The 26,947-nt window shown below is 39.9% G+C and overlaps 1 protein-coding gene across 1 annotated transcript; it reads right to left on the reverse strand.

Annotated features, from left to right (window-relative positions):
* Positions 1-1,537: 1,537 nt before the first annotated feature.
* LOC109875771 (zinc finger protein 883-like) lies at positions 1,538-22,496 on the reverse strand. Its single transcript, XM_031824626.1, has 2 exons — positions 21,691-22,496; positions 1,538-3,579 (listed from the first exon to the last, which is right to left on the reverse strand). Exons 1-2 carry the CDS (start codon positions 22,265-22,267, stop codon positions 2,597-2,599), a joined length of 1,560 nt encoding a protein of 519 aa, XP_031680486.1. The 5' UTR covers positions 22,268-22,496; the 3' UTR covers positions 1,538-2,596.
* Between the last annotated feature and the right edge of the window lie 4,451 nt (positions 22,497-26,947).

Consider the following 26,947-nt stretch of genomic DNA (forward strand, 5'->3'; position numbering starts at 1 on the left):
GCGACCTTTTGCCACATTTCAGGCTTCAAACATAAAGATATAAAACTGTATTTTTTTGTGAAGAATCAACAACAAGTGGGACACAATCATGAAGTGGAACGACATTTATTGGATATTTCAAACTTTTTTAACAAATCAAAAACGGAAAAATTGGGCGTGCAAAATTATTCAGCCCCCTTAAGTTAATACTTTGTAGCGCCACCTTTTGCTGCGATTAACAGCTGTAAGTCGCTTGGGGTATGTCTCTATCAGTTTTGCACATCGAGAGACTGAAATGTTTTCCCATTCCTCCTTGCAAAACAGCTCGAGCTCAGTGAGGTTGGATGGAGAGCATTTGTGAACAGCAGTTTTCAGTTCTTTCCACAGATTCTCGATTGGATTCAGGTCTGGACTTTGACTTGGCCATTCTAACACCTTGATATGTTTATTTTTGAACCATTCCATTGTAGATTTTGCTTTATGTTTTGGATCATTGTCTTGTTGGAAGACAAATCTCCGTCCCAGTCTCAGGTCTTTTGCAGACTCCATCAGGTTTTCTTCCAGAATGGTCCTGTATTTGGCTCCATCCATCTTCCCATCAATTTTAACCATCTTCCCTGTCCCTGCTGAAGAAAAGCAGGCCCAAACCATGATACTGCCACCACCATGTTTGACAGTGGGGATGGTGTGTTCAGGGTGATGAGCTGTGTTGCTTTTACACCAAACATAACGTTTTGCATTGTTGCCAAAAAGTTCCATTTTGGTTTCATCTGACCAGAGCACCTTCTTCCACATGTTTGGTGTGTCTCCCAGGTGGCTTGTGGCAAATTTTAAACTACACTTTTTATGGATCTCTTTAAGAAATGGCTTTCTTCTTGCCACTCTTCCATAAAGGCCAGATTTGTGCAATATACGACTGATTGTTGTCCTATGGACAGAGTCTCCCACCTCAGCTGTAGATCTCTGCAGTTCATCCAGAGTGATCATGGGCCTCTTGGCTGCATCTCTAATCAGTCTTCTCCTTGTATGAGCTGAACGTTTAGAGGGATGGCCAGGTCTTGGTAGATTTGCAGTGGTCTGATACTCCTTCCATTTCAATATTATCGCTTGCACAGTGCTCCTTGGGATGTTTAAAGCTTGGGAAATCTTTTTGTATCCAAATCCAGCTTTAAACTTCTTCACAACAGTATCTCAGACCTGCCTGGTGTGTTCCTTGTTCTTCATGATGCTCTCTGCGCTTTTAACGGACCTCTGAGACTATCACAGTGCAGGTGCATTTATACGGAGACTTGATTACACACAGGTGGATTGTATTTATCATCATTAGTCATTTAGGTGAACATTGGATCATTCAGAGATCCTCACTGAACTTCTGGAGAGAGTTTGCTGCACTGAAAGTAAAGGGGCTGAATCATTTTGCACGCCCAATTTTTCCGTTTTTGATTTGTTAAAAAAGTTAGAAATATCCAATAAATGTCGTTCCACTTCATGATTGTGTCCCACTTGTTGTTGATTCTTCACAAAAAAAATACAGTTTTATATCTTTATGTTTGAAGCCTGAAATGTGGCAAAAGGTCGCAAAGTTCAAGGGGGCCGAATACTTTTGCAAGGCACTGTATCTTTTGTCAGGCTGGACGTTTGAAATATGAGTAGGTGATTCGAGTCATGCTTCTTCAGTAGTGGAATAAAGACAATTAGCATTTGAATGTTGTCAAATTGTTAATAAAATTGATAATAGGCCAATTTATTATACTGTATAGGCTGCAAGTACATTGAAATTAAATTGTTTTCTTTTCAACTTTTGCATAGTCTTATTTTCAACTACATTTTGCTAGGTGGGATAGCCCCAATGTCAGTTTTAATGTGTCCAAATCAATAGTCCAAATGCAGAAAAAGTTTGATGAATTGAAATCCTAAACATAAAATGTACTATCTACCCAAACATCTGCCACAATAATCATATGAAGTATTTTCTTAAAAAAATAACCTTATAAATTGCACAAGCACCAAAAACGCTGTTTTGACAAGTAGCAATAAATCACTGATATCGATTCGGGGGAAAATCAGGTAGTAAGTGCTGTTGACACAAACACAACTAAAAAAAAACACATGGAAATGGGAGATATCTTTCACCTCACTGGTTAGAGGACAACCTGCAGAAGACAGTCAGCTACAATTTAGGAGATATGCATTTAAATTTAGGGGTCGAAAAACTAAGGAACACAAACACTTTGTCATCAATCATCGATATGTTGAAATCAATTGTGCAATAGGAGGGAGATGAGGTTGCACGTCCTGTTAAAACTAAAGCAGCAAAAACCACACGGAATCTGGGAATAATGTGTACATCACTGGTTAGAGGACAATTTGTAGAAAACAGCTCGCTACATTTTGAAGTGTTGCATTTTGATATAAGTGGATCACCAACGTGGTGTGCAACAACTTTTTTTGTTAGTCACTTTTTGTTAATTCATATAAATAGTACTCTTCCAATTCAGGCCTGGATTCTTCCCCTGATGCTAATATCAATAGAACAGGGGACAAACATTTAGGGTTCTGCATTGTGACATGATTCAAATAATCCTTCTTCAATGTTAAAACATTCTTCATTGTGACATTATTTAATTGATATCATGAAACAATGTTTCTGATGTTTAATCATAGATCTTTTATCAGAGTATTTTTTCCCACATTGATCACAGCTATAACGTTTTTCTCCTGTGTGTATTCTCTGGTGTAAAGTCAGATGGCCAGATCTAGTAAAACTCTTCCCACATTGATCACAGCTATACGATTTTTCTCCTGTGTGTATTCTCTGGTGTAAAGTCAGATGGTCAGATCTAGTAAAACTCTTCCCACATTGATCACAGCTATAAGGTTTCTCTCCTGTGTGTGTTCTCTGGTGAAGAGTCAGCTGGCCAGATGTAGTGAAACTCTTCCCACATTGATCACAGCTATAAGGTTTCTCTCCTGTGTGTATTCTCTGGTGTAAAGTCAGCTGGCCAGATGAAATAAAACTCTTCCCACATTGATCACAGCTATAAGGTTTCTCTCCTGTGTGCATTCTCTGGTGTAAAGTCAGCTGGCCAGATGTAGTAAAACTCTTCCCACATTGATCACAGCTATAAGGTTTCTCTCCTGTGTGTATTCTCTGGTGTAAAGTCAGCTGGCCAGATGTAGAAAAACTCTTCCCACATTGATCACAGCTATAAGGTTTCTCTCCTGTGTGTGTTCTCTGGTGTACCATCAGGCTGTCTGGCCGAGTAAAACTCTTCCCACATTGATCACAGCTATGAGGTTTCTCTCCTGTGTGTGTTCTCTGGTGTATAGTCAGATGACTAGATGCAGTAAAACTCTTCCCACATTGATCACAACCAAAAGGTTTCTCTTCAGTGTGAATTCGTTGATGTATTTTAAGTTTTAATGAAGAGTTGAATCTTTTCCCACAGTCAGAGCAGCAGTTAGATTTATTTCCTGTGGGTCTCTGCTGGTGTTTCTTGAGGAGTTCTGATGTGGAGAGACTCTTCTCTGCCTCGTCATCATCATCATCATGATTTTGTTGAGGATCCCCAGAGGATCCACGATTGTCCCGTCTCTCTCCTGTGTGAATGACAAAGTCAGACAAATGGTTAAAGGCCCACAACACATGAAGTTGTTCAACAATTGATGTCTGTTAAATTTAACAATTAAAACTTCTTCCGGGTAGGGGGCAGCATTTTCACTTTTGAATAAATAGCGTGCCCAAATTAAACTACCTACTACTCATCCCCAGAATATAAGACATGCATATTATTAGTAGATGTGGATAGAGAACACTCTGAAGTTTTTTAAACAGTTTGAATCATGTCTGTGAGTATAACAGAACTTATGTAGCAGGCAAAACCCAGAGGAGAAACTATTCAGAATTCTTTTTTTTGAGGTCACCCTCTTTTCTTCATTGGGAAACCAGATTTCTAAGGGACTTGTTTGCAGTTCCTACCGCTTTCACTGGGTGTCACCAGTCTTTAGAAATTGGTTGAGGTTATTCCTTTGTGTAATGAAGAAGTACGGCCATCTTGAACAAGTGTCACGTCATGTGTACTGTTTAATAGTTGAGCAAGACCAGAATGCTTGCTTGAGTTTGTCTTCCTGTATTGAACACAGATCATCCAGTCTTCAAATTGATCAATTATTTACGTTTAAAAAACCTAAAGTTGTATTACAAAGGTAGTTTGAAATGTTTTGGCAAAGTTTACAGGTAACTTTTGAGATATTTTGTAGTGACGTTAGTCAAGTTGGAACCAGTGTTTTTCTGGATCAAACGCTCCAAATAAATGGACATTTTGGATATATATGGACGGAATTAATTGAACAAAAGGACCATTTGTGATGTTTATGGGACATATTGGAGTGCCAACAAAAGAAGCTCGTCAAAGGTAAGGCATGATTTATATTTCTGTGTTTTGTGTCGTGCCTGCAGGGTTGAAATAGGCTACTCTCTCATTGTTTACTGTTGTGCTATCATCAGATAATAGCATCATATGCTTTCGCCGAAAAGCCTTTCTGAAATCTGACATGTTGGCTGGATTCGCAATGAGTGTAGCTTGAATTTGGTATCTTACATGTGTGATTTAATGAAAGGTTGCTTTTTATAGAATTTTATTTGAATTTGGCACTCTGCATTTTCCCTAGCTATTGGCCAAGTGGGACGATTGTGTCCCACCTATCCCAGAGAATCAAGTTAGCAACAATCGTCATATTTTGTCTTGTAAGTTATTCACGTTGTTGAATCTCTAAGCAGTGTGCCAGACAACCTTTGGTCTCCAATATAGGCCCCTTTCTGGGTTTACTAAAATTGCAGCACGAGGTCAATGCACACACAATTTGATTGCAGAAACTCCTCCCTGCTAATGAGGAAACCACTAGTTATGGATGTAATATCTGCCTGGAGCAAAAATGGTAAGCAAAGATTTTAGTTTTTACAAAGTATTTTAAATATTACAGCGCGCTATCAGATCAAGATCAGGAGTGCTACTCAAGGAAACTCACATTAAGCTCTGTGTCTATTCACTAATTCGCCACCATGGGGGAAAACTCAGGGGAGTTCTCATAGGCTGACAGCAAAAATAGCATCCATTTCCAGGTTGGTTATGAGTGCATTTCACATTACTTTGGATTATAATTGTAAGGCTCGTTTGAATCTGCTTAATATGTTTGTGTTATTGTCGCAAATCAACTGCTTTATACTTAAAAAGAAACTTCAACCAGTAAAATGCTCTTTGGCTAGCTTTTCTATCAGCCTGAAAATGATGGTTTGTAAACTAAGTGTTAAACAAATTGGCCCATACCATCACCAAACAATAACATAGTAGAGGTCGACCGATTATGATTTTTCAAAACCGATTCCGATTATTGGAGGATCAAAAGAAACCGATACCGATTAAATCGGCCAATTTTATATATATATATATATATATATATATATATATATGTGTGTAATAATGACAATTACAACAATACTGAATGAACACTTATTTTAACTTAATATAATACATATAAAATCCATTTAGTCTCAAATAAATAATGAAGCATGTTCCATTTGGTTTAAATAATGTGAAAACACAGTATTGGAGAAGAAAGTAAAAGTGCAATATGTGCCAAAAGCTAAACGTTTAAGTTCCTTGCTCAGAACATGAGAACATATGAAAGCTAGGTGACCTAAACTGGGATATGCTTAACACCTCGCCAGTCCTACAATCTAAGCTAGAGTCCTACAATCTAAGCTAGATGCCCTCAATCTCACACAAATCATCAAGGAACCCACCAGGTACAACCCTAACTCTGTAAACAAGGGCACCCTCATAGACGTCATCCTGACCAACTGGCCCTCCAAATACACCTCCGCTGTCTTCAACCAGGATCTCAGCGATCACTGCCTCATTGCCTGTATCCGCTACGGAGCCGCAGTCAAACGACCACCCCTCATCACTGTCAAACGCTCCCTAAAACACTTCTGTGAGCAGGCCTTTCTAATCGACCTGGCCCGGGTATCCTGGAAGGACATTGACCTCATCCCGTCAGTTGAGGATGCCTGGTCATTCTTTAAAAGTAACTTCCTCACCATTTTAGATAAGCATGCTCCGTTCAAAAAATGCAGAACTAAGAACAGATACAGCCCTTGGTTCACCCCAGACCTGACTGCCCTCGACCAGCACAAAAACATCCTGTGGCGGACTGCAATAGCATCGAATAGTCCCCGTGATATGCAACTGTTCAGGGAAGTCCGGAACCAATACACGCAGTCAGTCAGGAAAGCTAAGGCCAGCTTCTTCAGGCAGAAGTTTGCATCCTGTAGCTCCAACTCCAAAAAGTTCTGGGACACCGTGAAGTCCATGGAGAACAAGAGCACCTCCTCCCAGCTGCCCACTGCACTGAGGCTAGGTAACACGGTCACCACTGATAAATCCATGATTATCGAAAACTTCAATAAGCATTTCTCAACGGCTGGCCATGCCTTCCGCCTGGCTACTTCAACCTCGGCCAACAGCTCCGCCCCCCCCGCAGCTCCTCGCCCAAGCCTCTCCAGGTTCTCATTTAACCAAATCCAGATAGCAGATGTTCTGAAAGAGCTGCAAAACCTGGACCCGTACAAATCAGCTGTGCTTGACAATCTGGACCCTCTATTTCTGAAACTATCTGCCACCATTGTCGCAACCCCTATTACCAGCCTGTTCAACCTCTCTTTCATATCGTCTGAGATCCCCAAGGATTGGAAAGCTGCCGCAGTCATCCCCCTCTTCAAAGGGGGAGACACCCTGGACCCAAACTGTTACAGACCTATATCCATCCTGCCCTGCCTATCTAAGGTCTTCGAAAGCCAAGTCAACAAACAGGTCACTGACCATCTCGAATCCCACCGCACCTTCTCCGCTGTGCAATCTGGTTTCCGAGCCGGTCATGGGTGCACCTCAGCCACACTCAAGGTACTCAACGATATCATAACCGCCATCGATAAAAGACAGTACTGTGCAGTCGTCTTCATCGACCTTGCCAAGGCTTTCGACTCTGTCAATCACCATATTCTTATCGGCAGACTCAGGAGCCTCGGTTTTTCGGATGACTGCCTTGCCTGGTTCACCAATTACTTTGCAGACAGAGTTCAGTGCGTCAAATCGGAGGGCATGCTGTCTGGTCCTCTGGCAGTCTCTATGGGGGTGCCACAGGGTTCAATTCTCGGGCCGACTCTTTTCTCTGTGTATATCAATGATGTTGCTCTTGCTGTGGGCGTTTCCCTGATCCACCTCTACGCAGACGACACCATTCTATATACCTTCGGCCCGTCTTTGGACACTGTGCTATCTAACCTCCAAACAAGCTTCAATGCCATACAACACTCCTTCCGTGGCCTCCAACTGCTCTTAAACGCTAGTAAAACCAAATGCATGCTTTTCAACCGGTCGCTGCCTGCACCCGCATGCCCGACTAGCATCACCACCCTGGATGGTTCCGACCTAGAATATGTGGACGTCTATAAGTACCTAGGTGTCTGGCTAGACTGCAAACTCTCCTTCCAGACTCATATCAAACATCTCCAATCGAAAATCAAATCAAGAGTCGGCTTTCTATTCCGCAACAAAGCCTCCTTCACTCACGCCGCCAAGCTTACCCTAGTAAAACTGACTATCCTACCGATCCTCGACTTCGGCGATGTCATCTACAAAATGGCTTCCAACACTCTACTCAGCAAACTGGATGCAGTCTATCACAGTGCCATCCGTTTCGTCACTAAAGCACCTTATACCACCCACCACTGCGACTTGTATGCTCTAGTCGGCTGGCCCTCGCTACATATTCGTCGCCAGACCCACTGGCTCCAGGTCAACTACAAGTCCATGCTAGGTAAAGCTCCGCCTTATCTCAGCTCACTGGTCACGATGGCAACACCCATCCGTAGCACGCGCTCCAGCAGGTGTATCTCACTGATCATCCCTAAAGCCAACACCTCATTTGGCCGCCTTTCGTTCCAGTACTCTGCTGCCTGTGACTGGAACGAATTGCAAAAATCGCTGAAGTTGGAGACTTTTATCTCCCTCACCAACTTCAAACATCTGCTATCTGAGCAGCTAACCGATCGCTGCAGCTGTACATAGTCTATTGGTAAATAGCCCACCCTTTCTCACCTACCTCATCCCCATACTGTTTTTATTTATTTACTTTTCTGCTCTTTTGCACACCAATATCTCTACCTGTACATGACCATCTGATCATTCATCACTCCAGTGTTAATCTGCAAAATTGTAATTATTTGCCTACCTCCTCATGCCTTTTGCACACATTGTATATAGACTCCCCCTTTGGTTTCTACTGTGTTATTGACTTGTTAATTGTTTACTCCATGTGTAACTCTTTGTTGTCTGCTCACACTGCTATGCTTTATCTTGGCCAGGTCGCAGTTGCAAATGAGAACTTGTTCTCAACTAGCCTACCTGGTTAAATAAAGGTGAAATAAATAAAATAAATTTAAAAAAAGCTGGTGGTTCCTTTTAACGAGTCTTCAATATTCCCAGGTAAGAAGTTTTAGGTTGAGGTTATTATAGGAATTATAGAACTATTTCCCTCTATACCATTTGTATTTCATATATCTTTGACTATTGCATGCTCTTATAGGCACTAGTATTGCCAGCCTAATATTGGGAGTTGATAGGCTTGAAGTCATAAACAGAGCTGTGCTTCAAGCATTGCGAAGAGCTGCTGGCAAACGCAGGAAAGTGCTGTTTGAATGAATGCTTACGAGCCTGCTGCTGCCTACCACCACTCAGTCACCGCTCAGTCAGACTGCTCTATCAAATCATAGACTTAATTATAATAATAAACACAGAAATACGAGCCTTCGGTCATATTTAATTTAATATCGCTCTTCAACAACCCAAGGAGGGGTGGGGCCAAACAGGTGTTGTACCTCTTTTCCCTAATTCAGGGAACGGTAATTGTAGTCATAAAGTTACTCTGTTTCAGTGGGTCAACTTGAGGTACAACATACTATGGGGAAATACAATCATTCCCCATGCCGACCCACCAGATACTAAATGAAACGGCCCATGCCAGACCACCCAGACCTGACCCCGCAAGATGCGTCAGTTTTGTAAATATATTCATTGTCTTTTGTTTGAAACACTCCTGGCAATATTGAGTAAGGACGCACACCTGATTACTCATATAGAAGTAGGACTAGTCTACCTGGTGAGGGGCCAGGGGACTGTGTGTTCTAGGTGAAACACGGCACTTGGTGAAGCCCTATTGGAAGAAGGACCTCATTCTGTGCGTCTGTGTGATTGTCTAAGTGACCCTCAGATGTGGTGAATTCCAATTATTTTAAATGTGCTAGCCAGGTATGCCCTGGGTTACTCTGTGTGAGTATTTTGTTATGGGATCACTAGGTAATAGTTGTCGGACCGTTCTGTGTGAGCGGGGTAGGGTTGACTCTGTGGGCAAAACTTTTTATGTTCTGATGTTCTGTGTGGACATCTGACCAGTTCTGTGTGAACATCTGACCAATCCTGTGTGGGTGATCCTGAAAGTTCTGTGTGAGTACCTAAGATTTCTAAAGTTTTATATGGATTCTGTGAATTATTTGAAATCATGATAAATTGTATGTGTGTATAATCAATTACTAGAGATTTGATAAAGTAATGCTGAGAATGATTCGATACAATTTAAACCACCCATTCGAAGACGTACGTAGGTTTTGAGTTGGTATCTTAAATGGATAATTTGATAAAGATGAAGTTTTAAAGCACTTTTAAAATAATCTACAAAATCTGGGAAATTGAGCTCTAGAAACTGATTAGAGTGTGTCCACTTTTGGTTATCTTACCCTAACGATGTAACTATAAAACGCATATTGGATTATCTCCGTCTGGGTGAAACATTTGAAATTTAACTGCCCTTAAGGTCTGAACATGTTATATTTTTTCTTCCCAGTATGAGAGAAGTTGCGGGATTTATTGAATAAACTGAATAAAGTTAGAGAGAATTAAGGGGGAATCTCGATGTAATTTATGTCATACAAAGCCTAAGGTTTTCTATCAAACTAATTATCATTGCGTGATTAATGTGATGTAGTAAAGTAATTGAAATACGTTGCATAAGTAAACAATCTACTTTTATTAAAAGGCGCAATATCTGTTTCCTAGTCATTAACTGTCGATTTTATTCTTTGATTGCTAATATATTCATTTGGAATTTGAGAATCATAGTTGGAGTAACGTTTGTACTGTTAAAATTGGGCTATTATTCTTCTGGGAATTGCCGATAGTGACGTATTTTGATTTTACTTGTAAATGGGGTTTATTTGAGTTTTTCACATAGCATTGGTGGTTCAGTGGTAGAATTCTCACCTGCAACGCGGGAGGCCCGGATTCCATTCCCAGTCATTGCGCTGACTGAATTCTGAGTTTTTGATTGTAAAATAATCTATTTGTATGTTTTGCCTGGAAAGTTATGGTCACTAGTGTTTGTATAAGATATAAACTGAACGTTTTAATAGCTTGTCTGGTTCAAATTGATAGAAGGGATAAATTGAACGTTTTCAATAGATTGTTTAGGTTAAATTGATAGACTAATTCAACTTAAAATAATAACGAAGCAAATTCTGATGCAAGACGATGTCTGTTCACTAAATTATCTGCTGGAATAATGTATTGAAAATTGAGTCGTATTTAAATTACTGTATCAATCGAGAAGACAGTTACCTAAGTTAAAGAAATTCTGAATGATAGCGGGGAGAGAATGGTGATAGAAAGCGATTACCGAAATATTTTTCATTCTTATAGATTGACTGACGCATGTTATAATTTTGCCGCTGCACGTGTTATTTTTAAAGAAATAGGATACATTTCATAAGTGTGGAGAGCAAAGAGAAGAGGAAGTTATAAAGTTGGGTTTGAATCTTACGATAGAGGTAAGGAAAAAAGTTGAAATGAGAACGGTTATCTTTTTACCCACTGGGGGAAAAAGAAATAGGAGAGTAGATCTGAAAGTTGTGAGTGAGTAAGACATTGGGAGAATATATTCTGATGGTTATTGATTCTTGGTTTGATTATTTAAGTAACACCAGTTAATTTTGTTTGATTGTTTAACCTGTAACACCATTTAATTTGAGCAGGAAAGTTCATGTAGTCTAACATTATAGTATGTTTCCATTATGTGGAACAATGTCAGGTCATTAAAGGTGATTGCTGGATTGAGTAGTATGAGAGCCTGTTGGCAGAAGACTAAACTAATATGTTAAGTGGGGGAGTATCATAGATTTTAATTATAGTGTTGTTACCGCAATAGTCAAAAAAAATTCATATGTTTTGGGGAATGAAAGCTTTGTGGATATGAGTGGGAAAAATAATAAGTTTGTTTTGATTTTTACGCTGATGAGACAGCGCCAACTTTTGAAAGATTTTAGATTTGTTAAAAAATAAAATCAGGATTGGTTTTTACTAAATTTATATCAACAGGTTGAAATTATTAGGTTGCTGATTAAAGTTGGAGTTGATTTAACTTAATTAAACATTATCATACATATACATTGATTTGATTAAAGCTTATGATTAAAGATTTGAGATACCGTGGAATTATCATTAGGTTTGGTTTATAGTTTCACGTTTGAGTTTCTGAATCGATGTAGTGTAAGAATACTAACTAAGTGTTTTTGTGTTTTCTCCGGGAAAATTTATATTTCACTGTCTCTCTCTGGAATGTTTCCAGGGACTATACTCTTGGGGAGAGTGAGTGAATTTGAGGCCATAAACTACCACATTAAAGGGGCCTGGAAGTTTTTTGTTTTAGTGCAAGGGTATTAAAGGTATTAAAGGGGAACTCACCACATGAGATTTTAATGAGTTTTTATTTTCTGACTTTTCATTACACACGCAAATTCTTTTGATAAAGGAATGTTCTGGGAACATGCAAATACAAAAATGTTGGAACTAGTTGATTATTGTTTGCAAATTGTTTCATATAGTGAAAAACACTGCTTTGAAGGGTTTTGTATGACCTATGACCTTCTGATGACTTTCCGTTGTGGCTTGATCACCCGCATTGGAAAGCCATTTGGATAATGAAATTATGGTCATTTGTAATACTGCTTTCAAAATAATTTGTGTAATTGGTGAATATGTTTCTTAGCCATATTTGTAATTTGGACCACTGTGAAGGGCATTGCTTTTAACTAAGGGTATGCTGCTTTAAGTCTATTTTCCTATGACCATAGGGGTTTAAATCATTTTTCTTTGTGGAGTTTTTTCAGTTTAGTGATTTTAATTTGATTAGGTTAGCTGAAATTTTGTTTTACATTTCTTTTCAGTTTTGTTTTACATTACTCTCATACGGAGAGATGTGTGTAAAACATGGGGGAGGATTCAGTTTGAGGGTTTGAATTGAAGTTATACAACTTAAGTGATATGTGAAGGAGTGTATTGCATTGTTGAGTGTATTGCATTTGTTGTGTTTGTTTTGTTCTATTCCCGAGGTATAGGTCTACCTTCTTGATCCTTGGCTCTACGATGGAGTTGACATGTGTTGATAATGTTTTGATATGTGTATTAAGAATAATTGGTAAAAGTAATAATTGATCATGTAGTTAATGAACTGAACTAAACTGTTGTTCTGATCTGTTCTTTCGAGGTTATCATGAAAAGTGACATCAGACGGTATCTTAATGCATGGAAGAGATAATCAAAACTCCCTCTAACTGGCTGAAGAAGAGTGACAAAGCCGTTGAAGGAGGATTTCCAAACCACTTCTACCGAGAGAAAAGAACCAAGCCAGAAATTGGTGTTCAGTATCAGATCTAAGCTATCAACTGCTTTTCTTTCATGGTTCTCTCATACTGTGATGAGTCCACTTGGAGTGATCATGGAGAAAGATCTGTTCTAACATTTTCTTATGATGCTGGTATATTGGTTGATGAATGGACAAGACATGAGTGGTAAAGATGAGACATTGAAATTGGGACATTATCATGGGCCATCCACTTTGAACTGTAAAGCTATCTGAAAAAGAACGAAAGAGACGCCAGAAGATGCAGTGCCTGAGAGGGGGGGTGTTGGTCAACTGTGCCATTAAATGGTTTATACTTTTGTGGTATCAGGTTGATTGAAGAGGTCTACACTATGTAAATTGTAGTAATTTAGATTAAGAATGCATACTGATCTGTATTATAATCATGATTAAAAAAGTTAATAGTAGAATGATGGAATAATTACACTGAATGTAAGTAAATCTGCTAATATTGATGTGTGTTAAATTGAGGTTTTTATTGAGTGATAAGACAAATTTGAATCACTGAGGAATGCTATTCTAAATATTGGTTGGATAAATAGTTGGGTTGTTATGATTTGGAATATGAATGATTTCACTGCCCTATTCTCCATTCCTAAGTATATTTCTGAGCATGAGGACTTAGAGGGATGTCTGTCCTATATGTTGTGAGGAGGCCTGTGTTTAGACACTGATTCTCATGTAACTTAGGGAGCATTTCTAAATATTGGTTGTGTTTTTATTTTCCTCAAATGGATTATTCTGTGTTATTAAACATGTGCAAGTTTGTCTTGTAGAATAAAGGTTGTAAACTTAAGTTTCAGAAGGGAGAAAGTTAAGGTATTTGACATTGAGGGGATTTGAATTTTTATATTGAGTATGTAATTAATATTCTGATTCTTTAGAAGGGACAATGTCCCTTGAGAGGAGAATGTTGGGGAATAATCAGAATTGGTTGGTAACATAGGTAAGATGTTTTATATTCATCATATGTTTATAAGTTACTTCTCATCAGAATGTTATTTTTGTATAATACTGTGGCGGGGTTGCAGTATCTGTTCTATGTCAAGACTAAGTTGTTTGGGCCGGAGAGAGGGGAGAGGTCAAGCGTGTATCTCTTGGCTCCACAATGTCTGTGTGCCAGTCAGTGTGTCTCTGTGATCTTGTCAAGATAGGATGGATTTGATATATGGCTGTTGATATGGAGGATTGGTTTATGGTTCTGAGTTTGAGAAAATAACATAGTTTAGGAGACAAAGCTGAACAATTTATTATGTCTATGCTGTCTGACTATGTGTGTTTTTTGCTATTAAAGGATCTCAGTTGCAATGTGGAAGGAATTCTCAGAGAATTCATTGATAGACACTGAATTGATCTGAGAGTCACAGGGTTGTGATAGAGCTCATATAATTAAAGATGGACTTTGATAACTAACGCTGACTTGTGTGTGGCTTGCTCTCATGATTTGGTAAATAGAGGAAATTTCCACGACACCACTGATAAATCCACTATAATTGAGAATTTCAATAAGCATTTTTCAGCGGCTGGCCATACTTTCCACCTGGCTACCCCTACCCCGGTCAACAGCACTGCACACCCCACAGGAACTCGCCCAAGCCTTCCCCATTTATCATTCTCCCAAATTCAGTCAGCTGATGTTCTGAAAGAGCTGCAAAATCTGGACCCCTACAAATCAACCAGGCTAGACAATCTGGATCCTTTCTTTCTAAAATGATCTGCCTGAAATTGTTGCAACCCCTATTACTAGCCTGTTCAACCTCTCTTTTGTGTTGGCTGAGATTCCCAAAAATTGGAAAGCAGCTGCGGTCATCCCCCTCTTCAAAGGAGGGGGACACTCTTGACCCAAACTGCTACAGACCTATATCTATCCTACCCATCCTTTCTAAGGTCTTCAAAATTCAAGTTAACAAACAGATTACTGACCATTTACAATCCCACCGTACCTTCTCCACTATGCAATCTGGTTTCAGAGCTGGGCATGGGTGCACCTCAGCCACGCTCAAGGTCCTAAAAGATCTTAACCTCCATCGATAAGAAACAATACTGTGCAGCCATATTCATTGACCTGGCCAAGGCTTTCGACTCTGTCAATCACCACATCCTCATCAGCAGACTCAAAAGCCTCGGTTTCTCAAATGATTGCCTCGCCTGCTTCACCAACTACTTTTCCAATAGAGTTCAATGGGTCAAATAGGAGGGCCTGTTGTCCGGGCCTGATGCAGTCTATGGGGGTGCCACAAGGTTCAATTCTTGGGCCAACTCTTTTCTCTGTTGTGGTAGCAGAATCAGTTAGGTAGCATTGATAAATAAGATGTTTTATTTACATAATAATGCTTATGTGAGATATTTGTCATTAGGATGTTCTCTTTTGGATAATACTGTTGGCAGTTGCATTTTCCTCTCTCTTCTCTAGGGCTTAGTCACTAGGGGCCCAGAGAGGGGAGAGGTCAGGCTTGTCTTCATATGTCAATGTAACTGTTAAACCATGTGATGCTATGAAGAATATCAGAAGTGGAAGAGGACAGAATGGAGGCTTGTCTTCTTATGGGAATGTGTCTGTAACTATTGTATGTCCCCTCTGAGGTTGCCCTTATCTTGATTTAGTATATGACCTAAGAGGCTCACTTTCTTTTCTGATCTTGTCCAGGAGGGGGTGTACTTGAGCTGGGAGTATATAGAATTGACTATTGATATATGCCATTGGATGAGGTAATTGTTTGGTACTATGTTGTACCAAGAACGAGATAGGAACTTTGTTTAGGAGACCAAACTGAATGATCATTTATAGCTAATGCTATCTGTCTATGGGATACTCCTCTTTCAAGTAAAAGGCACTTTGTGAAGTTCCTATTATCTGTGGTTGACCTGAGCCCTAGGACCATGCCCCAGGACTACCTGACATGATGACTCCTTGCTGTCCCCAGTCTACCTGGCCATGCTGCTGCTCCAGTTTCAACTTCCACCTGACTGTGCTGCTGCTCTAGTTTCAACTGTTCTGCCTTATTATTATTCGACCATGCTGGTCATTTATGAACATTGAACATCTTGGCCATGTTCTGTTATAATCTCCACCCGGCACAGCCAGAAGAGGACTGGCCACCCCACATAGCCTGGTTCCTCTCTAGGTTTCTTCCTAGGTATTGGCCTTTCTAGGGAGTTTTTCCTAGCCACCGTGCTTCTACACCTGCATTGCTTGCTGTTTGGGGTTTTAGGCTGGGTTTCTGTACAGCACTTTGAGATATCAGCTGATGTACGAAGGGCTATATAAATAAATTTGATTTGATTTGGTTTGTCATGTCGACTAGGGGGTAGATCTTTGCTATAAAAGATCTCAGTTGCCATTTTGTAAACACAGAATTCATTTATAGATACTGAATTGATCTGAGAGTCACAGGGCTATGGTGAAGCTCATATATAATTAAATATGGACTTTATAAAATAACTCTGACTTGCGTGTGGTTTGCTCTCTTAATGTTAAGTAATATAGGAAATTACCACGACACTGTTTACATCAATGATGTTGCTCTTGCTGCTGGTGAGTCTCTGATCCACCTCTACGCAGACGACACCATTCTGTATACTGGCCCTTCTTTGGACACTGTGTTCTTATGGTATAGGGGATGCTTGCGTCCCACTTGGCCAAAAACCAGGAGAAATGCAGCGCAGAAAATTCAAATAAATTCAAATAAAAATCTAACTTTCATTAAATCACACATGTAAGATACTCAATTAAAGCTACACTCGTTGTGAATCCAGCCAACAGGCTTTTGGCAAAAGCATAAGTAGCTTTTATCGGATGATAGCACAACAGTAAACAAAGAGGGTAGCATATTTCAACCCTGCAGGCGCTACACAAAACGCAGAAATAAAATATAAAACATGCCTTACCTTTGATGCTACATAAGTTCTGTTATACTCACAGACATGATTCAAACAGTTTTAGAAACTTCAGAGTGTTTTGTATCCAAATATACTAATAATATGCATATCTTATATTCTTGGCATGAGTAGCAGGAAGTTGAAATTGGGCACGCTATTTATCCAAAAGTGAAAATGTTGCCCCCTATACCATAAGAAGTTAACTACCCTCAATGCCATACAACTCTCCTTCCGTAGCCTCAAACTGCTCTTAAATACAAGTAAAACTAAATGCATTCTCTTCAACCGATTGCTGCCTACACCTGCCCGCCCGCCCAGCATCACTACTCTGGACTAAAAGTTGAGCCGATTAATGAATGGAATGGCTGATTAATCAGGTTTTTTTTTTTTTTTTTACACCTTTATTTAACAAGGCAAGTCAGCTAAGAACACATTCTTATTTTCAATTACGGCCTAGGAATGGTGGGTTAACTGCCTTGTTCAGGGGCAGAACGACAGATTTTTACCTTGTCAGCTCGGGGATTCAATCTTGTAACCTTACAGTTAACTAGTCCAACGCTCTAACCACCTGCCTCTCATTGTACTCCACGAGGAGCCTGCCTGTTACGCGAATGCAGTAAGAAACCAAGGTAAGTTGCTAGCTAGCATTAAACTTATCTTATAAAAACAATCAATCAATCATAATCACTAGTTAACTACACATGGTTGATGATATTACTAGTTTATCTAGCGTGTCCTGCGTTGCATATAATCGATGCGGTGCTCATTTGACGAAAAAGGACTGCCGTTGCTTCAACGAGTACCTAACCATAAACATCAATGCCTTTCTTAAAATCAATACACAACTATATATTTTTTAAACCTGCATATTTAGTTAATATAGCCTGCTAACATTAATTTATTTTAACTAAGTAAATTGTGTCACTTCTCTTGCAACAGAGTCGGGGTATATGCAGCAGTTTTGGCCGCCTGGCTCGTTGCGAACTGTGTGAAGACTATTTCTTCCTAAGACAGCCAGCCAACTTCGCCAAACGGGGGATGATTTAACAAAAGCACATTTGCCAAAAAAGCACAATCGTTGCACGACTGTACCTAACCATAAACACCAATGCCTTTCATATAATCAATACACAGAAGTATATTTTTAAACCGGCATATTTAGCTAAAAGAAAGGTTAGCAGGCAATATTAACCAGGTGAAATTTGGTCACGCGTTCATTGCACGCAGAGTCAGGGTATATGCAACAGTTTGGGCCGGCTTGCTCGCTGTGAACTTAATTGCCAGAATTTTACGTAATTATGGCATAACATTGAAGGTTGTACAATGTAACAGCAATATTTAGATTTATGGGTGCCACCCGTTAGATAAAACACGGAACCCTTTCGTATTTCACTGAAATAATAAACGTTTTGTTTTCTAAATGATAGTTTCCAGATTCGACCATATTACTGACCAAAGGCTCGTATTTGTGTGTTATGTTAGAATTAAGTCTATGATTTTATATCTGATAGAGCAGTCTGACTGAGCGATGGTAGGCAGCAGCAGGCTCGTAAGCATTCATTTAAACAGCACTTTTGTGCAATTTGCCAGCAGCTCTTCGCTGTGCTTCAAGCATTGAGCTGTTTATGACTTCAAGCCTATCAACTCCCGAGATTAGGCTGGTGTAACCGATGTGAAATGGCTAGCTAGTTAGCGGGGTGCGCGCTAATAGTGTTTCAAACGTCACTCGCTCTGAGACTTGGAGTAGTTGTTCCCCTTGCTCTGCAAGGGCTGCGGCTTTTGTGGAGCGATGGGTAACGATGCTTCGAGGGTGGCTGATGTCGATGTGTTCCTGGTTCGAGCCCAGGTAGGGGCGAGGAGAGGAACGGAAGCTATACTGTTACACTGACAACACTAAAGTGCCTATAAGAACATCCAATAGTCAAATGTACAGTGGTGCAAAAAAGTATTTATTCAGCCACCAATTGTGCAAGTTCTCCCACTTAAAAAGATGAGGCCTGTAATTTTCATCATAGGTACACTTTATGACAGACAAAATGAGATTTATCTCTCCAGAAAATCACATTGTATGATTTTTTATGAATTTATTTGCAAATTATGGTGGAAAATAAGTATTTGGTCACCAAAAAAAAACAAGCAGGATTTCTGGCTCTCACAGACCTGTAACTTCTTCTTCAAGAGGCTCCTCTGTACTCCACTCGTTACCTGTATTAATGGCAGCTGTTTGAACTTGTTATCAGCATAAAAGACACCTGTCCACAACCTCAAGCCACACTCCAAACTCCACTATGGCCAAGACCAAACAGCTGTCAAAGGACACCAGAAACAAAATTGTAGACCTGCACCAGGCTGGGAAGACTGAATCTGCAATAGGTAAGCAGCTTGGTTTGAAGAAATCAACTGTGGGAGCAATTATTAGGAAATGGAAGACATACTAGTCCACTCCCTCGATCTGGGGCTCCACGCAAGATCTCACCCCGTGGGGTCAAAATGATCACAAGAACGGTGAGCAAAAATCCCAGAACCACACGGGGGGGACCTAGTGAATGACCTTCAGAGAGCTGGGACCAAAGTAACAAAGCCTACCATCAGCAAGGGCATTGAAGATGAAACGTGGCTGGGTCTTTCATCATGACAATGATCCCAAACTCACCGCCCGGGCAACGAAGGAGTGGCTTTGTAAGAAGCATTTCAAGGTCCTGGAGTGGCCTAGCCAGTCTCCAGATCTCAACCCCATAGAAAATCTTTGGAGGGAGTTGAAAGTCCGTGTTGCAAAGCAACAGCCCCAAAACATCACTGCTCTAGAGGAGATCTGCATGGAGGAATAGGCCAAAATACCAGCAACAGTGTGTGAAAACCTTGTGAAGACTTACAGAAAACGTTTGACCTCTGTCATTGCCAACAAAGGGTATATAACAAAGTATTGAGATAAACTTTTGTTATTGACCAAATACTTATTTTCCACCATAATTTGCAAATAAATTCATTAAAAATCCTACAATGTGATTGTCTGGATTTGTTCTCCTCATTTTGTCTGTCATAGTTGAAGTGTACCTATGATGAAAATTACAGGCCTCTCGTCTTAAGTGGGAGAACTTGCACAATTGGTGGCTGACTAAATACTTTTTTGCCCCACTGTATGAAGGCCAGCAGGACGAGGTGGTTCGGGAAGAGTTTTTTTCCTCTTCTAGTTAGGCTATATTGATGTAATGACATGGGGGAAAAAAATAAAAAAAATTGCTGAATATTATACAATGACTTATCAACAGCCCCACAGGAAACAGTATAGCTTCCGTTCCTCCCGTCCACTAGAATATACGTCACGCTGGCAGCGTCCCCTGAACCTAAGACGCACATCGCCATCTGCTGACTGGAGTGGGCAACGCAGTTGAGGAACCAAACGTTTTTTTTCTCATTTATTTCATAAAAGTCTATTATATTAAGTCGTTCAAAGAGAAGCATGTGTTCATTGATTCGTGTTTAATGAGTGAGAATTTACTACATATTTGTATTGAACCACACTTCTGACATGGATAATTTTGACCCCAGAGGCATATCTTTTATCATAGCCAAAATGTGGTTTATTCAATTCTTCAAAATTTTCATGACTTTGTCAATCAACTTGTTCTTAATAAATCTAAATCATGTTTTAGTGTTTCTGTATCAAAATTGACTTTTAACCAATTCAAATCCTTTGGAGTCGAAACAGTTAATATACGCTTTTTAAATATACACACAAATGTATTTTTCATTGCTTTCATTAAATAATAATATATTGAGACGTTCAAATAGAGCAGTGCATATTGAGTGAGAATTTAAAACATACTGTTCTTCACATCTGTATTGAAGGCAGTTTCATATTCATTCATTAATTTCAAGAAACCCACGTCACACACTGGTTGAATTATTTGTCAAACTTGGAACGCTCTGCAGCCTAGTTTAACAGTGACCTATGTTCTATGAACGCTGCTGGGAGCAAACTGGAGAGTAGCTGGAGGAAAACACACCTAACTGCATCCCAAAGCCCTGGTACATCATACGACCGCATACAAACCTAACTGCATCCCAAAGCCCTGGTACATCATCAGACTATATCACCAGACTACATACAAACCTAACTGCATCCCAAAGCCCTGGTCCATCATCAGACTGCATACATAGTCCCTTATACCCTCTGCCAAATTCTTTCTGTTTGCTCTTGTTTTCCTTAATAGGATGTCGTGGGCGGAGCCGGGAGGTTCGTGAGTGAAATGAAATCTACACTGGAAATTCTAGAATATACTATAGATCCTAGAAACCTGCTTAAACTATAATTTTGACCTCATGGATGGCCAGTCCTTGTATTCATAGTGTAGTGAATTCAGGGGGTAGCCCTGAGCTGAACTCAAACCTGGGTCCAGTGACTGTCAAGCCAACACCTTATAACTGTCTAAACTTCTTGTCGAGGTCGCTAGGATTTGGGTTATGGTTGATACAATAGCTTTCTCTATGAATTTGAGAGTGGTTACATTTCTCCAGCCCCTATCCTTCAGATGTTAACCAAACAAAGTCTTTAGGCAGCCATTTTGTTTCTGTTCAAATCCTAGGTTATCCATTTAAAAAAGCCACGCAACAATCAATCTGCAGTTGAAACAATAACAAAGCTGTAATTCCACCACTGTTTTGCTAATAAGATGATGGATGGGGCTGGAGAAATGTAACTGGTCTCAAATTCATAGACAGACCTACGGATGCAAGGACTGACCATCCATGACATCAACATTATAGATTTAACCATGTTGAGGCTATACAGTGTTGGTTTACATTGGAGTAAAAAAAAAAGCTTATTTGGGGTTCTGATGGGGTACAACAGTTGAACTAAGCTCATGAGGCATGTGTTATATTCTTCAAGAATCAATGGCTTTAAATAAATAATTTAAAAGTCAAAATATTGGATGTAGCAATTGCAGATTTCCCCTTTAACACCCCACATCAGTTCAACAACTGCAGAGTTTGTACCTCTGTTTTTAAGACAATACTTACTAGTGTTAACATCGTTAGAATCATTGGATGCTTTAAGATGCGTTTGGGAAACCGGACCCAGATCTCCAACCTCCTCTTCTTCCTCCTCCTCCTTTGTGGATGTAACAGCCATCTCCCCCTCTTTCAGTCCAAAAACTACATCCTCCTCTTCTTTAACTGTGAAATCCTCCTCTTCTTTTACTGTGAAATCCTCCTCTTCTTTTACTGTGAAATCCTCCTCTTCTTTTACTGTGAAATCCTCCTCTTCTTTTACTGTGAAATCCTCCTCTTCTTTTACTGTGAAATCCTCCTCTTCTTTTACTGTGAAATCCTCCTCTTCTTTTACTGTGAAATCCTCCTCTTCTTTTACTGTGAAATCCTCTTCTTTTACTGTGAAATCCTCCTCTTTCACTCTGAAAGCGTCTTCCTCTTTCACTGAAACGTCTTTCTCTTCCTCTTTCACGGTAACAGCCTCACCCTCTACTTGTTTTTGCATTGTAACATCCTTCTCTTCCTCTTCCTCTTTCACGAGAGCTTCTTTCTCCGTCCAGCAGACCCCCTCTCCTTTAGCAGTAGGAAAGTAGCTTAGTGAACTCATGGTCGGAGATGTTAGCTAGCATTAGCGACTAGCCTAGTTCTAAGCTAACTTAGCAAACCAGCTAGCTGAAAAACGTAAATATATATTTAAATAGGCCAACAAGTACATACGACAGAAGTGTGTTTAATACACAGCGACTAATGTACACCAACCCAGTGTAAAGAGCGTGAATGTTGTAGCTATGTTTGCTAGAAAGCTACCGAGGTGTCTGACTAGCTGTTGAAGGAGCGTCCCGTCCACTAGAATATACGTCACGCTGGCAGCATCCCCTGAACCTAAGACGCACATCGCCATCTGCTGACTGAAGTGGGCAACGCAGTTGAGGAACCAAACGTTTTTTTTCTCATTTATTTCATAAAAGTCTATTATATTAAGTCGTTCAAAGAGAAGCATGTGTTCATTGATTCGTGTTTAATGAGTGAGAATTTACTACATATTTGTATTGAACCACACTTCTGACATGGATAATTTTGACCCCAGAGGCATATCTTTTATCATAGCCAAAATGTGGTTTATTCAATTCTTCCAATTTTTCATGACTTTGTCAATCAACTTGTTCTTAATAAATCTAAATCATGTTTTAGTGTTTCTGTATCAAAATGGACTTTTAACCAATTCAAATCCTTTGGAGTCGAAACACAGTTAATATACGCTTTTTAAAATTTACACACAAATGTATTTTTCATTGCTTTCATTAAATAATAATATATCGAGACGTTCAAATAGAGCAGTGCATATTGAGTGAGAATTTAAAACATACTGTTCTTCACATCTGTATTGAAGGCAGTTTCATATTCATTCATTAATTTCAAGAAACCCACGTCACACACTGGTTGAATTATTTGTCAAACTTGGAACGCTCTGCAGCCTAGTTTAACAGTGACCTATGTTCTATGAACGCTGCTGGGAGCAAACTGGAGAGTAGCTGGAGGAAAACACACCTAACTGCATCCCAAAGCCCTGGTACATCATACGACCGCATACAAACCTAACTGCTTCCCAAAGCCCTGGTACATCATCAGACTATATCACCAGACTACATACAAACCTAACTGCATCCCAAAGCCCTGGTCCATCATCAGACTGCATGCATAGTCCCTTATACCCTCTGCCAAATTCTTTCTGTTTGCTCTTGTTTTCCTTAATAGGATGTCGTGGGCGGAGCCGGGAGGTTCGTGAGTGAAATGGGACACACCTGGGCTCGGGTGTGTCCCAGGATAAATGCACCTCTTCCCCATTCATTGAGGAGACTCTCTCCATGCAGACACAGACAGATTTTGGTTGTGGAATAAATAAAAAATAAAAAAAAATGACTAAACACACACCATTGTTAATTGTATTTATTTCAGTTAATAAATATATTTTGTTATTCTTTATCTCCACGTTGTCTCACTTTTTGTTAATTGCCTTTATGTTATTATTATAGATGGCATCCCACACCGTAGCAGCATAGCCTTTATGTCATTATTATAGATGACATGGCACACACACTAGCAGCATAGCCTTTATGTCATTATTATAGATGACATCCCACACCAGTAGCAGCATAGCCTTAATGTCATTATTATAGATGACATGGCACACACACTAGCAGCATAGCCTTCATGTCATTATTATAGATGACATCCCTCACCGTAGCAGCATAGCTTTTATGTCATTATTATAGATGACGTAGCACGTAGCAGCATAGCCTTTATGTCATTATTATAGATGACGTAGCACGTAGCAGCATAGCCTTTATGTCATTATTATAGATGACGTCCCACACCGTAGCACGTAGCAGCATAGCCTTTATGTCATTATTATAGATGACATCCCACACGTAGCACGTAGCAGCATAGCTTTTTTGTAATTTACTAAACCACCGGCCGTGTTCGAGAGCATCAAATCCATGCTGCATTGTGGGTAAATGGTGACTGGCTGACTGATTTATACATAATAATGAGTAGTAATTTATGATGTAAGGTGGTTTGTCGATCAGTCAGTCGCCTGCAGTGTCGAACAAGCCCAATACCAAATCAATCAGGTGGTTGTTCGATGAAATGAAGCTTTAGACGTCATTGATCACGTGCTGCTCATTAAGTGATACAGGCATCGGCACACTGCTTTGAAGTACACAGTTTAGCGATTTGGACGCATGCCTTGTTGCTCCGGAATCAAACATAACATCCCTACCGAAAAGTTGACGAAACAAAAAGGAGCAAGCAGGTATGATTTTCAATACTCATGCTTCCTACACTTTATATTGTCTGAAAATTAAATATATTTTTTACTGAACTGCGTTACGCACTCCAGTCAGCAGATGGCGGTCTGAGGCTTTAAGGCAATGCTGTTGGTGTGACGTACAATCCAGTGTACGGAACGCTTCTTTCAACAGCAGCAACAGTTAGTCAGACACCTCAGTAGCTTGCTAGACAAAATAGACGAACCAATAAAGCTCTTTAGACGCTTTCGTGCATATTAGCCACTGTGTTTTAAACCCACTTCGTTAGTTAGTTTGTTATCCGATTTAATTTCATATTTACTTTGTTGTTGTTATTGGTCAGCTAGCGGGCTGGTTAAGTTAGCATTAGCTAACGGGGATGTTAGCCTAGCTAGCTAACATCCCCGACCATGAGTTCACTAAGCTACTCTCCTCCTGATAAAGAAGTGAAAGAGTAGGAGGATGTTACATTACAAAAACAAGTAGAGGGTGAGACTGTTACAGTGAAAGAAGATGAGAATGACGTTTCAGTGAAAGAGGAAGACTCGTTCAGAGTGAAAGGGGAGGAGGATGTTACAGTATAGGAATGCAGTTTTTGGAGTGAAAGAGGGGGAGATGGCTGTCACGTCGAAAAAGGAGGAGGAAGAAGAGGAGGAAACTGGATATCTGGGCCCGGTTTCCCAAAGGCATCTTAAGTCCTCAAATGGTTCTAACGATGAACGTGCCCTGATTAACACTCGTAAGTACTATCTTAAAAACAGAGGCACAAACTCTGCAGTTGTTGATGTGTGGTGTTAAAGGGGAAATCTGCAATTGTTACATCCATGTTTGGACTCTTAAATTATAAATTTATAGCCATTGATTCTTGAAGAATATAACACATGCCTCATGAGCTTAGTTCAACTGTTGTACCCCATCATAACCCCAAATAAACTTGTTTAACTCCAATGTTTAGAAACAATGTAAACCAACACTGTATAGCTTCAAAACATGGTTAAAACTATAATGTTGATATCATGGATGGTCAATCCTTGCATCCATAGGTCTGTCTATGAATTTTAGACTAGTTACATTTGTCCAGCCCCATCATCTTATTACCAAAACAGTGGTGGAGTTACAGATTTGTTATTGTTTTAACTGCAGATTGGTTGATTGATTGTTGTGTGGCTTTTTAAAGGGACAACCTAGGATTTAAACAGGAAAAAATGGCTGCCCAGAGACTTGGTTTGGTAAACAGCTGAGGGATCAGGGCTGGACAAATATTTTGTTATTCTTTATCTCCACGTTGTCTCACTTTTTGTTAATTGCCTTTATGTCATTATTATAGATGACATTCTCATTCATAGGGACCTCATCAAGAAGTTCAGACATCTTGGCGTAACAGTTATGTGTTGGCTTGACAGTCACTGGACCCAGGTTTGAGTTCAGCTCAGGGCTACCCCCCGAATTCACTAATCTATGAATACAGCGACTGGCCATCCATGATGTCATAATGATAGTTTAACCAGGTTTCTAGGCTATATAGTATATTCCAGAATTCATCCATGATGTCATAATGATAGTTTAACCAGGTTTCTAGGCTATATTATTATAATAGTTTTTTATTAATGTTTTAGTAAGGTAGCTTGTTGCACATAGGTGGTTGAGGAGGTACCTAGATGGGATCTGGGCAGCTGCTCAGGGCGAGGTGGGCATCAGAGGGAGGGGCATGGAGCTGGGCGGTTGAGGTTTGGGGGAGGGAAGGAGAACCGACTGGGGGGTGGTTGGTAGTCTTGGGACAGGGCGATGGGCGGTATAGGGAAACATGCAGGGCCAGGGACGGAGGAAAACCCAGGGAGGCTAGCCAGAGTGGGACAAGGGGGGGTGGAGGACCCCCAGGTAGAGGTAACAGAGTAGGGCTGGGAGACGGGCAGGGGGGCAGAGAGAGAGAGCCTATACTATATATAGTATATTCTAGAATTCATCCATGATGTCATAATGATAGTTTAACCAGGTTTCTAGGCTATATAGTATATTCTAAAATTGCCAGTGTAGATTTCCTGTGGGGTTCAAATAGTTAGAGCTGTTAAGTCATTGTATAATATTCAGCCACTTTATTTTCATGCCATTACATCAATACTACCCAACCAGAAGAGAAGAAACTCTTCCTGAACCACCACCTCCTGCTGGCCTTTGTCAATTCTGACGTTGCTGGTAATAGGCTACTACACAAGCAGTCAGCAACCTACATTTGGAGTGCAAATTTATCTTACCATATCTACCAATTTGCGTGCCGGTTATTATTTTCATTTGCACCTTTTTGTGGAACAGTTTCATTTCATTAATAGTATCTCAAAATCATAGAATGTAGATTAATCACAGACCATCTAAATCTAAATGAAATTATACAAATTTAAACATATTTTATTGCCAACTATGTAAATATAGCCTACATAAAGCCAACAAATAAAAACATTGCAGCCTGCAGGTAGAAAAAT

Source organism: Oncorhynchus kisutch, linkage group LG5 (assembly GCF_002021735.2).
Source record: "Oncorhynchus kisutch isolate 150728-3 linkage group LG5, Okis_V2, whole genome shotgun sequence".
NCBI lineage: Eukaryota > Metazoa > Chordata > Actinopteri > Salmoniformes > Salmonidae > Oncorhynchus > Oncorhynchus kisutch.

Coding starts and splice junctions, on each gene's coding strand:
- LOC109875771 (XM_031824626.1), bottom strand. CDS start 22,267: ATGAGTTCACTAAGCTACTTTCCTACTGCTAAAGGAGAGGGGGTCTGC. Junction 3,580..21,690: donor TTCTAACGATGTTAACACTA/GTAAGTATTGTC, acceptor TCATTCACACAG/GAGAGAGACGGGACAATCGT.